Genomic DNA, 14,788 nt, shown 5'->3' with positions numbered 1-14,788 from the left:
TTAAAACTTGAAGTTGCTAGTTTGAATACATGTTTTTATCTCTTTGAGGTTGGTGAAATTGGTACAACTCTTTATAGTCAGGTCTGAGGTGCGGTTGTGTTCATTCGCATGTTACGAACACTCCTATAGAGCCTGCAATAAAATGGTCGCCTCCTTAGATATACTAGCATGTGATCCTCTTGTGAACCGTGGGAAGTTTAGTATAGCGGTACAGCATAACAGGGAAAAGAACTTAGTAAATACGTTTCTAAGAAGCCATAAGTTTGTCAGCTATTGAGGAATTTCATCTTCTTTTGTGGAACCCGAAGTATCATTACCGTGTTTGCCTTCTGTTTTTCGTAACATGCTAGTTTTTTATTGCAATGAGCGGTTAATAGCTCCCCACAAGCTGTACTACCACCCCTTATCGGTTGTCGTACACTTTTATTGAATAGCCAGTAGACCCGCCGTAACTGAAGGCCGGTTTCCATCCGCATCGTGAAGACAGGGAACTTACTTGTCTTACTGAAAGAACTCCGTGGCCTGTAGTCCGCAAGCGAACTACACCGACCGAGAGACCGCCGCTTGTCGGCGAAGTTAGTGTCAACTTTAGCTGATAGATGGTGTTACGTGGTCAGCGCAACGGATCCCCATGGCCGTTAATCTCGGTTTTCTAGAGCGGAGCCGCTATTTCCTTGAAATACTCCTGTTATCCTCACGAGGCTCAGTGGACCCCGTTCCAGGCCCACTACTTCTCAGAAAATCTGGTAACGCCGAGAAACGAACCCGGGACCCCTAGGTTTGTAGGCAGGAACTCTGACCACTAGACCACAGAGGCACTTGCCTTATACCATTTCTTTAATAGCCTTTTATAAACAATGCAAACATACTCAACCTTCTAACTGACTATCACCAATCTTTCGTACTTTAAATAAGTACTATAGGGCCCAGGAACTGTAGCATTTTTTGTTTCTCACATTTCGTCATATGGTGCTAATTCTTGCAAATGCCACCATTATATCGTGTTACGCATAACGCGTAAATCTCCAATGACGACACAGCAGTGGACATAAATCACCTTGTGCATTATTTACCTTACGTGATATTTTAGCAACCATTAGCCGACAGGACGGAAGGAAGATGGGGATACTGAAGAATTTATGTATAGTGTTACACAGAACTAGAGCGAGCCTTGTATTATTTTCGTCTCTTGGAGCACAGTTCACCCTTGAATTGATGAATAAATCTCGCTAGGAGAGTGGGTAGCCCCACTGTTGCCTTGTAAAGGTGAGTGATTAGGGTGTGATCCTCCAGGTTAACAGATGCGCGGGGGGTCGAACTTTTCCCACCAGGAGTTCTTGTCGTGTAGCAGCGGTTATAGATTCTGTGTGTTCCTTTTACTCAGCAAGTAGCTTCATAATGTGCGTGGTGTTCTGGTAGAGACAGTGAAGTGGGGATCTGATGCAAACGCTTTAAATTCTGAACATATTAATAATTGTTTAGGCCGCCTCAGAGGATGAGATCTGTGGGGAGAGATGTATGGTGCATGGTAGAGATGATGAATGTATCCTACATGAGCTAAAGCAGCGTTTCTGAATCTTTTTTTTTTTTTATAAAGTAGCCATTTCAAAAGAAAAATTGTTCTTGGAGTACCACAAGTACCTAAACCTTCCACACAATTTTCTCGTCCAGACAGCATGAACTGTTCTGTACATGGAGCTGCCACTTCCTTCTACTCATAGACTTTTTTTTTAATTTTAAAGTAGTTTATAAAATGTTTAACAAATTTTCAGACACTTCAGTAGTGTTCTCATACCCCCAGACTTCCCTTGCATACACCTACGTGTACGTATACCACCGATGAGAAACACTGTTCGAAAACCTGAAAGTGTCTGCTAGGGAGCTCTAGACGTGGATGGAAGAATCATATTGAAGCAGGTTTTTAGATTGGATTAAGGTTGGTTAGGATACCCATTGACGGACTCTGTGAACACGGTGATGAATTTTATGGTTCTATAAACGGTGGGACATTGCATGACTAGCTGAGTGACTATTAGTTTCTCAAAAGAATTGTTTGGTGCAGCTGTTAATGGCCGCAATGATTTTCGAAGCTATTTCTTGTTACCGCGTATAGGCCCCAATGGCTTTCAAATTATCATTAAGTTTTCTGTGTGTGTGCACGCGTGCGAGAGACAGAGAGAGAGGCATGATAGTATTAAGCCAAATCTGTGTACAGGTATCCCTGACTTCTGCGACTGATTTCCCAGGAGTGGTCAGAATCGCACAACTTGACGTATTTGTTCATTTTTATTACTTCATTAGTTTCCTTGTTTTTAACTTTCATTGAGAAAGACGTAATTCGATGAAACTGAATACCATTAAGTTTGGACAGTTGTATTTCGTTAGCCTTCACTGTAAGAATAAATTAAGAGAAATCTCAAGGCATCGCGTTAGTGCGAAAATCGTGAAACTCGGGGCATGTCTCGTAAGAAACTTAGTCGCTTAGAAGTACTGCAGCCATTTTCTTGCCCAGAATGAACGTCACATAGCTGCAGTTGTGTTTGGACATGTTTTAACAGTCTTATTTCTTGTATAGAGGGCAACGAATGACATGTTTGATTCTAGATTTATGAATTTTAAGCGCGTAAATCTTATGCATTATAATTTTATGTTCTAAATAAATTGCTCCCATAACGCCCTCAAAAGCCGCGTGGTCATTTCGGAAGTAGAACCTATCAGACTCGTTTACTTGCGTCCAGGATTACCGACACATATATAAAAAAGAAGAAAGAAACTCCATGGCTTGTAGTCCGCAAGCGAATATACCGACCGAGAGACCGCCGCTTGTCTGCGAAGTTAGTGCCAACTTTTGCGGATAGAGGGTGTCAAGTGGTTAGTGCAACGGATCCCCACGGCCGTTAATCTCGGTTTTCTAAACCGGAGCCGCTATTTCCTTGAAATAGCTCCTTAGTTATTCTCACGAGGCTGGGTGGACCCCGTTCCAGACCCACTACTTCTCATAAAATCTGGTAGCGCCAGGAATCGAACCCGGGACCTCTGGACCTGTAACCACGAACTCTGACCACTAGACCACAGAGACAGTCTGACACATATATAGACCTATTAAAAACTCTTAAATAAACCGTTTCTGCTGCAGGTTATATCGCTCTGTTGCCCCCGTTTAGAGGACAGCCTCTTTCCGTATTCCGGAGTTACTACTTATCCTAGTCAAAGGAACCATCTATCATGCAATAATAATAGAAACCTGAATATGTAAAATTATTAATAATCATATACACAGTGGAGGATGATGTATATACACAGGTAAATAGAGGGGGAATATTGTAATGAGCAGAAGTAATTCGTCACAGTCTATTTGTCGTGGTTCAGTGTGATGTTTTTTTCATTAGTAACCACGGGTTGTTTTGATAAGGTTCAGTATTTATTGGCGCACACTTCACGTAGTTCAAAGGTGGGAGACATACCTCACATGTCTGAAGTAAACACGCGTGCCCCTACTTTCGAAACGGGCCGCCTTAGCCCGGTCAGCACTGTGGGCTATCTACGGGCTCTTACCGCTCTGGACGGGGGTGGGTATATTCGTCTTCGCCGCCTTCGTACACGGCCTCCTCGGTGGGTATAGGGAGCTCAGTACGGTAATCAAGTGGTCTGAACGTCAGACTGTATGTGGAGCTTTACCTCCAAACCATCACATCGTGGCACATATAAAACTTGATGATAACATTAATTGTGTGCGTTTATTCTGTGTTAGTGTTGCTCTGTGTGTAGGTAGCGGCCTACATTAACGTCATGGACAGTGGGAACGGAAAGACAGTGGCACCCCGAGGTATCAGCAAACATTAGTTTAAACAGATCTGAGAGATGAGAACCAGCTCCACAGATGAAATAACTGCTATGAAGCATGTCTCTCAGATTTTCCTTTTAGAGCAAGCACATCGTGAACTTGCAATAAGCTTTTGTTAGAGAGCGGTAAGGGGCAGAAGGTGGGGTCCTTCGGGATTAGAGCGGGTTATGTCCTTTTCAGGAGTAACAGAAGGTACCAGACAACTTCATGCGATATTCTAAATCTCTTATTCTCAGACTGCCATAAGAATCAGTGGCTTGACGTGTTAATGCAGAAAGAGTTCGGTGTTCATTAAATGCACAGAAGTGAGGCTGTAAGTCTGACGTCGTCTGCGAGATGTACCGGCACATCTTTGTACCTGATTCAGCCAGCGTGACATCGCAGCCAGCAATATTGTACCATTCTCACTTAAGATATATGTACAGTATCACGTGAAGAATTTAAAATTGTCAGTTGGATCTGTGAGCCACAGTAGCGTAGTCGGTATAGCGACTGGCTGTTGGCTGTACGACCGAGGGGTCGAAGTTCGAGTCCCGGTTGGGTCAAGTTTTTTACTTCTCCATGTCGTCCAGACCGGCTCTGGGGTCCACCAAACCTCCTATTCAGTGGGTACCAGCGGGTGTTTCCCCGGGGCGTGAAGCTGACCACTCACCCCAAATAGTGCTGAGGTCAAGAAAATGTGGATTTATACACCAACTTCTCCATACGCCTTCATGGTGTAGTGTTAGTTAAGCACAGGGACAACTTTACCTTTATCTTTACCAGTTGGATCTAGGCGCACTCGCCGACCCTAAAGACGCAAAATCCCCGTCGTCTTCCCTTGACTGATAACATAATTACATATCGAGAAAGGTAAAGGAAGTTATTTATTGGCTAAACGAAAAAAAAAACCACTCCAAGGAGAAAGGTCATTTTTACAAGCCTTGCCAAATGTTATTAGAATGCTAAACTCACAGCCGGTCACAGTGGCACTCTGTCTAGCGCATGAAATGTCTTCGTCCGCTCGAACTCTGGGATCGTGTGTTCGAATCCCACTCAAGTCATGGATATTTTTTTGCGTTAAATCTGTGTTTGTGTTACGTAGCGGCCTTGCGACGGCTCAAAAGAGTACTACTGATTCTCTAAGATTAAGAAACGGAAGTGAAACAAGAGTTTCACTTATGTCCTATGCTCCAGGTGGGAGCAAGAGGAATAGCTCATTTCAAGGAAGATGAGATCTTGAGGGAATGTAGCGCTCGTATGAGAGGAGAGGAATCCACACAGGATTTTGGTGGGATATCCAGGAGGAAAAAGACCACCATGAAAATGTGGACGTAAGTGGGAGGATAATTTGTAAGAAGAGGATGCCTTGGTATGGACTAGATCGATCTGGCTTGGGATAGGGACCAATGGCAGGTTCGAATGAACGTTCCGTATAATATTGGGAAATTCGTGAGTGGTGCGTCTTTTGGCTTCTCAGAAATGACTCGGCTCCATGGACTTGGTTAGACAGCCGCTCAGCTGATTGAAGAGTTTGTCACATATTACGGGATCCAAAAGTTGATTACCGTGTTCACATATGCCCCTCGCCGAATCCTGTCGTGGGCTGTGTGAACCCACCGCCCTCGCACTCCATTTCTGTAATATTCACTTTAATATTGTTCTCCTAGTGCCCCTGCTCCGTCTGTGCTCGATGCTCTAAGTTTTTCGGAGTAAGTACTTTTCATTGTAACCGCATATAATACTCATGTTTATCTCCTTAATCGTGTCTGTATTGCTAACAAAATTGAAAGCGAGACTTAGGTCTCTTCACGAAAGTCTCTAAAATCAGTGAACGCATGTCATATGTGGGTTTCATTTTAATAGTCGAAGACAAATATCTTCCCCTCGTAACGAGTTCACCAGCACAGAACTTGAAACACATATTTTCATAAATTCGTACGCTGTAGGTCTATAATATTATATGGAAATTGTTTAATAAGGTATTAAGGCTTCAGATACTTAATTAGTTTTAGTAAACTATCGAACATGGACCATGCAAGTCGTCCTTGAAAGAGGTAGTCACTCAGCTTCCTAAGATTAGACTGAGTATCTCTCTTTGAGTTACGTATACCTCGAGCGAAATATTGTGATCAGAATTCGTTACAGTTTGTGCTACTACTGTCGCAGAAAACGTCGACTAAATAAAAGTACTTCTGTAGATCCATTGACTTACTTTAATTTCCCTCATTTTCTATTTAATATTATGTCTAGCAAAGTATAGATATACAAATTGAAGATTGTGTGGAAACCATATCGAAAAATTCCTGCAAAGAATATGGCCACTGACGGATATTTGTGAGCATGCTAGCAAACGTTTCTGTACCATAAAAGGAAGAAACGTGTGAACTAGCTGAACTTCTGTCAGCTTCTCAAGAAGGTCTCTGCTTGCTGCCCGCAGTTCGTTACGTGAGGTAGATACCGTACTCATAGAGTACAAGGGACCGGTATCCTGCTGTCTGGCTATTAATGGCAGTTCGGACAGCGGACGAAGCCGAGGGCAATCGAAATACCGGAACATTAAAATTGAATAATACTACTGGCCACGTTCCAATTTTCAGATAAGGTAGTATCAAGACTCTAAAGCAAATTAAGTTCAATTTTTAATGAGGATGCTGTATTAAAAGTTCAGATATTTTCTTTGATCTCTCCTCCCGGTTCTGGTGTTATGCGAATATTGCCACTTTGTTTCAACGTGTAACGTGCACTCGTAAATATGAAAGGGAAACCCCGTCTTCTCACCTCACTGCTCTGAATACAAACGTGTAAAGGTTTCTAGTGTTAAGAGGATTAGATACTGGGGAAAATATTGATACTCAGAAAGGACGAAATAATAGCAGGTTTTGTATGTATATTATGGCAACTGAGCCCATCTGACATACCCTCCCATCAGTTTGTGTGCTTCTACGTATGTCCCCCTAACGTTGCTACGCAACAGCGCCGTAAAATTTCTCCACGGCAACGAATACACACGCAACAATAGAAGAATTGGTGGACGCTTCTTTTTCTATGCGGCCCGTGTCATGTGAAATGAAAGCAGGTGGATAGTTCTTCCCAGGACTTCTTGTTTGAAAATAAGGAAAGTGTTATGAAGAATCTGCCGCTGATAAAGACTACAGTCATACAGACTGTGTCAATAAAGGATACACAGTGACTAACGAGTATTAAGTATTTCAGGAACACGGAACTGTGCCGAATAGTTGCATCATTGTCACCCTGTGGTAGCAGGACGGACCGCTGTAAATTCGAACCAACTTTGGTTCAGAATCTGTTGAAAATAAGCGCACTGGAGTAGGATGCATTGGGGAAAGATGATGCACACAGGGTTTTATGGGAAAGCCAGAAGAAGAAGAGAGACCGCTAGGAGGACGTAGGATCTTAGAGAAATAGGATGGGGTGGTATGGACTGGATTTATCTGGCTTATGATATGGATCAGTAGCGGGCTGTTATGAACACGATAATGAACTTTCGGGTTCCATAAAATGTTGGTAAGTTGTTGTGTAGTTGAGCTACTGGCAGATTCTCAAGAAGGATTCAGCCCCGCGGAGTTATTTAGTTAGCTTCATGCAGACTCGTCATTTATGGTCGAGTCTGTTGACATTTTAAAAGGGGCTGCTGCTGGAACTACTACTACTACGATGACGATCCACCACCGCCCGTCCCTAAAGCTTGGGTTTCCTCGGGTAGCGGTACCGTAATAAAGCGGCCGTAATATGACGGTGAATGACGTCACTAAAACGTTGCCATGGAAACAAAGGAACATGGCAACGTTTTAGTGACGTCATTCACCGTCATATTACGGTACCGCTACCCGAGGAAACCCAAGCTTAAGTGTGCGTGTTAGGTTTTTCCGCAAACGAACTCACGAGCTTGGACCATAAGCCATGAGTTCAAGTTAAGGTGTGGTTATGACCTGCGTTGAGTGCATTGCTGTAGGCCTATAGAGCAGACAAGCAGTGTGCAGCCTAAGTATGACGCTGGTCCGAATTAATATGACAATTCTGACCTTAACTTGTCAAGATTTTTTTCCTGCCTTTTGTGGAAGCAGAAGGCGATGTTCACAATTGCCCGCAAACTGCCACGGGCTTGCTGTAGTTTTGTATGAACATGTCGGTTATTTACACGTGAAAACATTCATTCAAGGACAGTTGAAATTTACTCGGCTTTGTTCAATAAGACAACGTGTCTTTTTTGTTACATGTATAGGAGTGTATTATTTTTTATTTCATTCTTTTGTTACTGTGATCATTGATTTCCGCACTATCTATTTATTGGATTGTAGTCTCCAAATGTTTTCACACGGTTTCGTTCCCCAAAACAAAAAGAACAACGAAGCATCCTCTCAACCATCCAGTCATTAAAATGTCAGTAACGTCCAAGTCCAAGTCACATTGCGACTGACGGTCAGTCAGTCAGTCAGTAAGTCTTGGTGTCGAGCCCAATCTGGGGCTCATGACCAGATATTTGTACTGCTGGATATCCAGCACTACAACGCATGCAATAACAGGAGCAAAACACAACACAGAACACGATACACAAATGTATGTAGGAAGAATGCTCACATAAAAGAGGAATGGCGTAATTCGCGTGTTTGAGTGAGACGTAGGATGAATCCTGAAAAGTTTTATTATTTAGAATTCATCGACATATATGACGAATACAGATTTTAGTCATTTTAGAATGAAGACATCATGGCATGCAGTACAATAGTTTAACGTGCATCAAGACACCTGAGAATGGCACATTAGTGCTGAAACATGTAGTGTGGAAGTGAAGAATATGGTGAAAAAGTGTATACACTGTAAGACGGTTAGCATAAACCATGAAAGTGTCCGTTGCTGCACTGATATTGCTTTAATAATTGCCTGTGAATTTTGTACGCACAACTTACCTCCTTGTGAGGTATTGAATGTCCATTGGATTCTAGGTTCATCTTACAGTAAATAACATAAGAGTGGCTGCAATTTCTGTGCTCGCTGTGACCCACAGGAATGTTAATAACATAAAGGGAACAAGGTGGAGGAGGAATAGTTCACATTTTTCCCGCACTTTCTGGATAATTTTGTGGAGCTATTAGGTGAATGGTCTCAAGTGCCACCAACTTGTGTTAAAGAGTTGCAGAGAGTGGTGGGGGAAAAGGGGTTCAGATAGGAGGGTACGAGAAAATGGGAGTGATGTAGTAACTAAATCAGGTGATTCCTATGCGTCCCGACGCTTCTAACAGGCGCGTCGTTACCGACTGCTTAGGAGAGGGGGCAGCGGCGGACAGTGTGTGGAGCAAAACCAGATGGTAAATAAGGAAGGAGAAACACAGTAATGCGATAAAAATGAAGCCGTGAAATGGAAATTTTAAGAATATGAGCAGCAGGATGGAAGTTTTCGCTCATATAAAAGGCAATGATTTTTGGGGTCTAGATTACAAGACGTGAGTTGAAGGTCATTGCTCCAAGGGAAGGAAATTCTTTTCCATAAGAAAATATGTTTTAAAGAATATTAATTTCTGAGTATTATTTTATCGCCATTTTCCTAAACTAATGCAATTTAGAGTAAAAAGATGAAGAATAGCTACAAAAATGAATTTTAATAGAGGTGATTTTTTTTTTTGTCTACTGAAGTCGATTATAGCACTGTACGTTAATGGATGCTTGTTCGACTTCAGTCATTTGTCAACTGTGGCGAGACGAATAGAATTTCGCCAGAGATTGATTCTGTTGTAGTCTCAACCGAAGCACTCGCTTTACTGTGAGGTTTTCTTCAGGCCATCCAGGGGCAGCACTTTCAACTAAGCTGCTGTTAGGCCGCGCAATAGTTCAATCGTTTAAGAGCTGGCTTCCCACCGCGGCGGCCCGGGTTCGAACACGGGTCTGGTCAAGTGGGATTTGTGGTGGACAAATTGACGCTGGGGCGCGTTTTCTCCGAATACTTCGGTTTCCCCTGCCAATCTTCATTCCACAAAATTCACCATCATTATAATCATCTGAAGCAGGTACCATAGGCCAATTAGTGGCCGAAGTGCCGAGTGGAACCAGCTGGACTCCACCCCCCTCTATGCGAATTAAAAGAAAGCAGCTCTTACTTTGTCTGCAGTTTTAATTCATCGCCCATAGCGGTCTGATCGTCTCTTTTGACACCAAACGAATCTCATATTTATAAATATTGGCAAGGTATGAATCTTATTTTTTTTTTTTTAGAAGTTGAATTGGAGGGACTATTGGTGATTATGAACTTTATAGTCACCCCGTGTCGTTTCTGAAGCGATTAGTTTTGAGTGACATTCGAAAGTGATGTCTGTTTATTTGCGTAATTTTTATACATTTTTGATCGAAAATGTTTTTGGAACAGTGTGTATAAGTGCATCGTCATTACATCTTTAAAGAACGTAATGAGTGCGTTGTTATTGTAATTATCACATGTATGTCTCCTAACGATAGTAGCACGTAAACCGTAAGTAGCGGAAATATGCAGATGTCAGGCAACCCCTCTCATAAAGTCATTAGTTTCGTGGCTATGGCCGTGACTAACCTTATGTAGTTTAAACCTCTCTGCCATGGTCTGTGTTATAGTCGGTCCCCTAGCTTCTAATGTGTGGCTGGGAAACAAAAGCGAGATTGCAGAGTCTGAGTGTGCTATAGAGATAGGAGAATACTTTTGCTTAAAAACAAAATGGAAACTGAAAGACAACGGAAAATGTTCTTATGCTCAATTTTGAGTTGAATTCCCAAAACATTTTCGAGACTTGAATTTAGGCCTATACGTATGAGGGAACTTGTGCCAAATCCTTCCACATCTGTTCGTAAATTATTTGAATATGGGAAACAGTCGTTCCTTTTGAGGCAGTGAGGCAGATGAATACGTGACATTTGGTTACCCACACGAAGTGACAGATTTATGAATGCTAGATTTAATTTTCTTTTTAAAACATTTGTTAATTACCTATACGGATACAGTTTGTTAATATCGTTTCACGAAGCCTGTAACACCGAGGTGGTGCCTACAATTGCTTTCATTTGACGTACCAAGTAAGGGACGACCTTTACGCGAGGAAACCCCGGAGTTCTGTGACGAATGTTGTCCAGCACGAAATGAGACACGCTTGTATGGATAGGGGACCTTTTCCTTCCTGTTCGTTACCCCCTCATGCATTACGAATCAAGTGCGCTAGATATCACTGGACTAGACAATTTATGGAGACTGCTGTTGTTAACACGACGGTTAGGAAGCGCGTTGCAAGGGTAGCTAAACCTTTATGTAGGAGGAATATAAAAAATAATTAATAAATGTTTGTGACGGTGGTTCGTTACAGGAGTATTATGTTTGCAATTGTTCGTAGTGTTACATAGCAAACACGCGACAACTGGTGTCAGAAGTGGGATAGGACCAGGATCGGACTTAAACGCACCGGACGTTTCGGATATTGACTGTAGAGTCAGGCCTCCAAACTCCATGCATATCAAATATATCGGACAGTGGACAGTGGTGTAAGAGAGAATGCGAAGCCTTCCCCAAGCTATATATGACTGTATATGTCAGAGTTAGGACATGTTGGAGGATTCTGGAATTCCCAGCAGGAGTCTTAGTGTCAGTGGCAAATTCCCTATCCCCACTGGGCATGTCGAAACCTGCCTGATAGGCCATGTCAGCGCATCAACTCTTATTGTGCGGCTGAGTTCTTGGAATGAACAAAGTGAATGTGCAAACATTCTTTTCGAGAAGAAAGCAGTCTTCTGGGATGCGGCACTGTGAAGACGTGGTGTCTGCTTGCGCCTGTTCTCACTGTCTCTTCGCTAGCGGATTTTCTTATTTTTCATTCTACCCTGAAGATGGAGGCGATAAGTTTCTCCGAAACGTCTGTTAACACCACATCTACACGGTGCCACATCCCAGAAGACTGCTTTCTTCATAGTCACCGCCGTGAAAACCTCAAATCTTACATTCTTTTTGAGCATTGTCTTTGATGTGAATATACATTATGGCAATTTTTGTGGTCCCCCAAATATTGTAGAGGGGCTACTTGCTTGGCTTTGTTGTAAGTATACAGATGTAACACGTGACAGTGTTCCTATGGTAAATTTAATATCTTGCTGCCTTTTAGTTTATTTAGCAACAGTTTTGTAGACCATAGACTTGTTGCTAGGATAGCCCAGTCTCTATTGTAACTAAACTATGGGGTTGATGGCCGGAGTTCAATTTTGGCATGGCAGGAATTTTTGTCTCTTCCCCATCACTTCCAAACCAGCCTTGAGGCCCACCCAGCCTTCTGTTTATTGGATACCAGGGACATTTTCTCCAGGGGTGAAGAGACTGGGACGTGTGAAGCTGCCAATAAGAGTGCATGAATCTCCTCCAGTAATGTGTCTTATGAGACAGTGCTTAATTTAGCGCAAGGATGTACTCGTATATTCATGCCTTGGTGCTTAATTAATCAAACTTTTCTTCAAAGAATGTGCTGAAATAATTGAAGTGCTTATTCCTGTTTCTGCATTTCTGTAATAAACTTAACAAGCAATGTAAGCAATAACAGGACCAAATAATTGCATTGCAAAAAACAAATATTGTGTTATCATTACATTCAGGTGCTAAAATTAAAGAGATGTGACATTACACACATTTTCCCTTGTTTATTGTCAAGAGGCTGAACTGTGAGGAGCTTCATAATTATCAAATAGACTATCCTTATTATCAAAGTACCCATCAATAATGCAACAATATAAAAGACATCAAGAATATGTCACTCACAGAAAATTTATTTTAATACTTTATGATGTTAAAACCATTAAAATGTCAATAGGACACTAAAAGTATATTTTATACATTAAAAGTGATTATCATAATTTCTAAAATGTCTCTAGTTTTACATATATATTTTTTTTCTAATTTACGACATGTTTCGGCTGCACATGGGCCATTATCAGGTGATTTTTCTCCTTGCTTTTTGGGAGACCACTGCACTGTTCACTTGTGATTCCCATGCATGTCAGTGTTTAGTTCTATCTCATTCGCTCTTGTTCACAGTCGCAAGAAGAAGCATCAAGATCGGTCAGAAGATAGCCGACGCATGGTCCTAGGTGTTTCTGGTGCAGGTGACCCAGATGATGAACCAGAACCAGGGAAGAGTCGACCTTGGTTGTGGCGTGTTATGAGGGCTGCCCTACCTTTCCAGATGGCCATTGTGGCACTGTTCTGTGTTGCATGTCTGCTGGAGCCCCACTGTTGTGATGCCATCAACAACTTGAACCTTTCATTGACACCACAGCTCCGCTATGTGCGGGGCCCTCCTCCAGTCTGAGCAGTAAACATTGCCAGCTATTTAGCATCGATGTCAGTAACATCATTCTGGCACTTGAATGGTAAGAAAGGAGCCGTCAAAAGGAGACGAATCTGAATGCGTAGTCACATACAATGTATTCAGCTATTCCACTTTGGTGTCATTCCCACATAGGCAACATCTGCTGAATCAGTTCAGCTGAATGTAATGTATGTGGTAGAGTTTAATTTTTGGTGCTATGTAAAATTAACATAACATGTTGATTTTTGTAATGAAATCGTACATGGATATAGGCCATCGTAAAACTGATGGTCTCCTAAGCATTATGGTACAAAAAGCTCAGATCAGAAGTTTAATGTAGTACAAGTAATTTAGAGAACTGTGGTCCGGACAGTTCTTAACGTTCTTCGTAATCGTAGATCCATTTTATGCTTTTGAATTTTGACATGAGGACCTTTTACTGCTTTGTAACATTACATACTATATACCCTATATTTTACATGAATGAGTATTGTAAGAGAACTAATAGTATTTTTAAATGTCTCCCATGATGGAAAACTTGCTGATTTCGTGATGATGAAGTACAAAATCTGTTTTAAACCTATGAAAATTTCTGTCTTCTGGAGTATGACTACATGTAATTTTGTAGAATGGTACTTATGTTCTGGAGCAATGTGCTTCCTTGATCTTCAGGACAGAAGATGGAGACGACACATTCCACCAAAATGTTGGTGACTCTCTACCAAAATACATCTTAGAAGACAATAATTATTGTCGTCGTTACTGTGAGAACCTTAAATGTGACATGTTTCATTCCTATTTCAAAATTGTTCAAGTATTGTGCTTCATTAGGATAAAGAGTTAAAAGTTTGCCAGGTTTCCTTTGCACTATCGTCTGTCATTATTCATAATTGTAATGAGCTATATANTTTAAATATTTTAATAGTGATGTTTTAACGCGAGGGCAACTTCGGATTGAATGCGAAGGTTGAACGTGCATTCTGTACGTGCATTCAGTACTCCAAGCTAGTGTTGTGCTTTTACACATCGATATTTGTGCAGTGCCCACATAGCATATATACTGTGTACAGTTAAACAACGCCAGTGTTTTCTTGTTAGTACCATGTGCCTCTGAAGATGGTTTTACTAAAACCGAAACATGTAAGGCAAGAGTGAGAAAGAAGTGACCTAAAAAAAACATTGTTACACTTGACGGACTTTGTATTGATTTTAGCTATATATAATATTCATGTACTCTTTGTTAGGGAGGCTTTTATTTTGATTCTCTTCAGAAATTTAATGACATGAGTATACCACATACTGAAGATACTTAATGTGAGATAGAAAGTGTCACAAGTGTCCTTTACTCCTTTCCCCTATTGTAAATACTATTATGTACAAAAAGTTGAGTTGTCCTTGCTCTTCTTGTAAATTAAAGTATTCTAATTAAAGATCCTTTATCTTACTGTGATGCAAAGTGATACTGTGTCAGAACAGTTCTCATTTAAACATTTCATGATGGGAGGCATTGTCATACCACTGCTAATAGTTCATAGCCTAGGTAATGAAGTTCAGGACTGAATGAAGGAAGAAACAAGCACTGCCATTGATACCGAGGTGCATCCTGAGAATTTTTTTTCAATTAAATTCCTCCCTGCAA

At 41.5% G+C, this 14,788-nt stretch overlaps 1 protein-coding gene across 1 annotated transcript in view; it reads left to right on the top strand.

Moving 5' to 3' along the window:
- The window catches only part of LOC111869823, a 621,461-nt gene extending 607,680 nt beyond the window's left edge, over nt 1-13,781 (top strand). The window contains exon 24 of the mRNA XM_033753563.1: nt 12,876-13,781. Coding sequence (XP_033609454.1) covers nt 12,876-13,149 — 274 coding nt within the window. The 3' untranslated portion in view covers nt 13,150-13,781. The remainder of the gene's footprint in view (nt 1-12,875) is intronic.
- Nucleotides 13,782-14,788: the final 1,007 nt, after the last annotated feature.

The sequence above is a fragment of the Cryptotermes secundus genome, unplaced genomic scaffold (genome assembly GCF_002891405.2).
Source record: "Cryptotermes secundus unplaced genomic scaffold, Csec_1.0 scaffold245, whole genome shotgun sequence".
NCBI lineage: Eukaryota > Metazoa > Arthropoda > Insecta > Blattodea > Kalotermitidae > Cryptotermes > Cryptotermes secundus.
The sequence above is the reverse complement of the archived record's forward strand: the minus strand, read 5'-3'. Positions and strand labels throughout refer to the sequence as shown.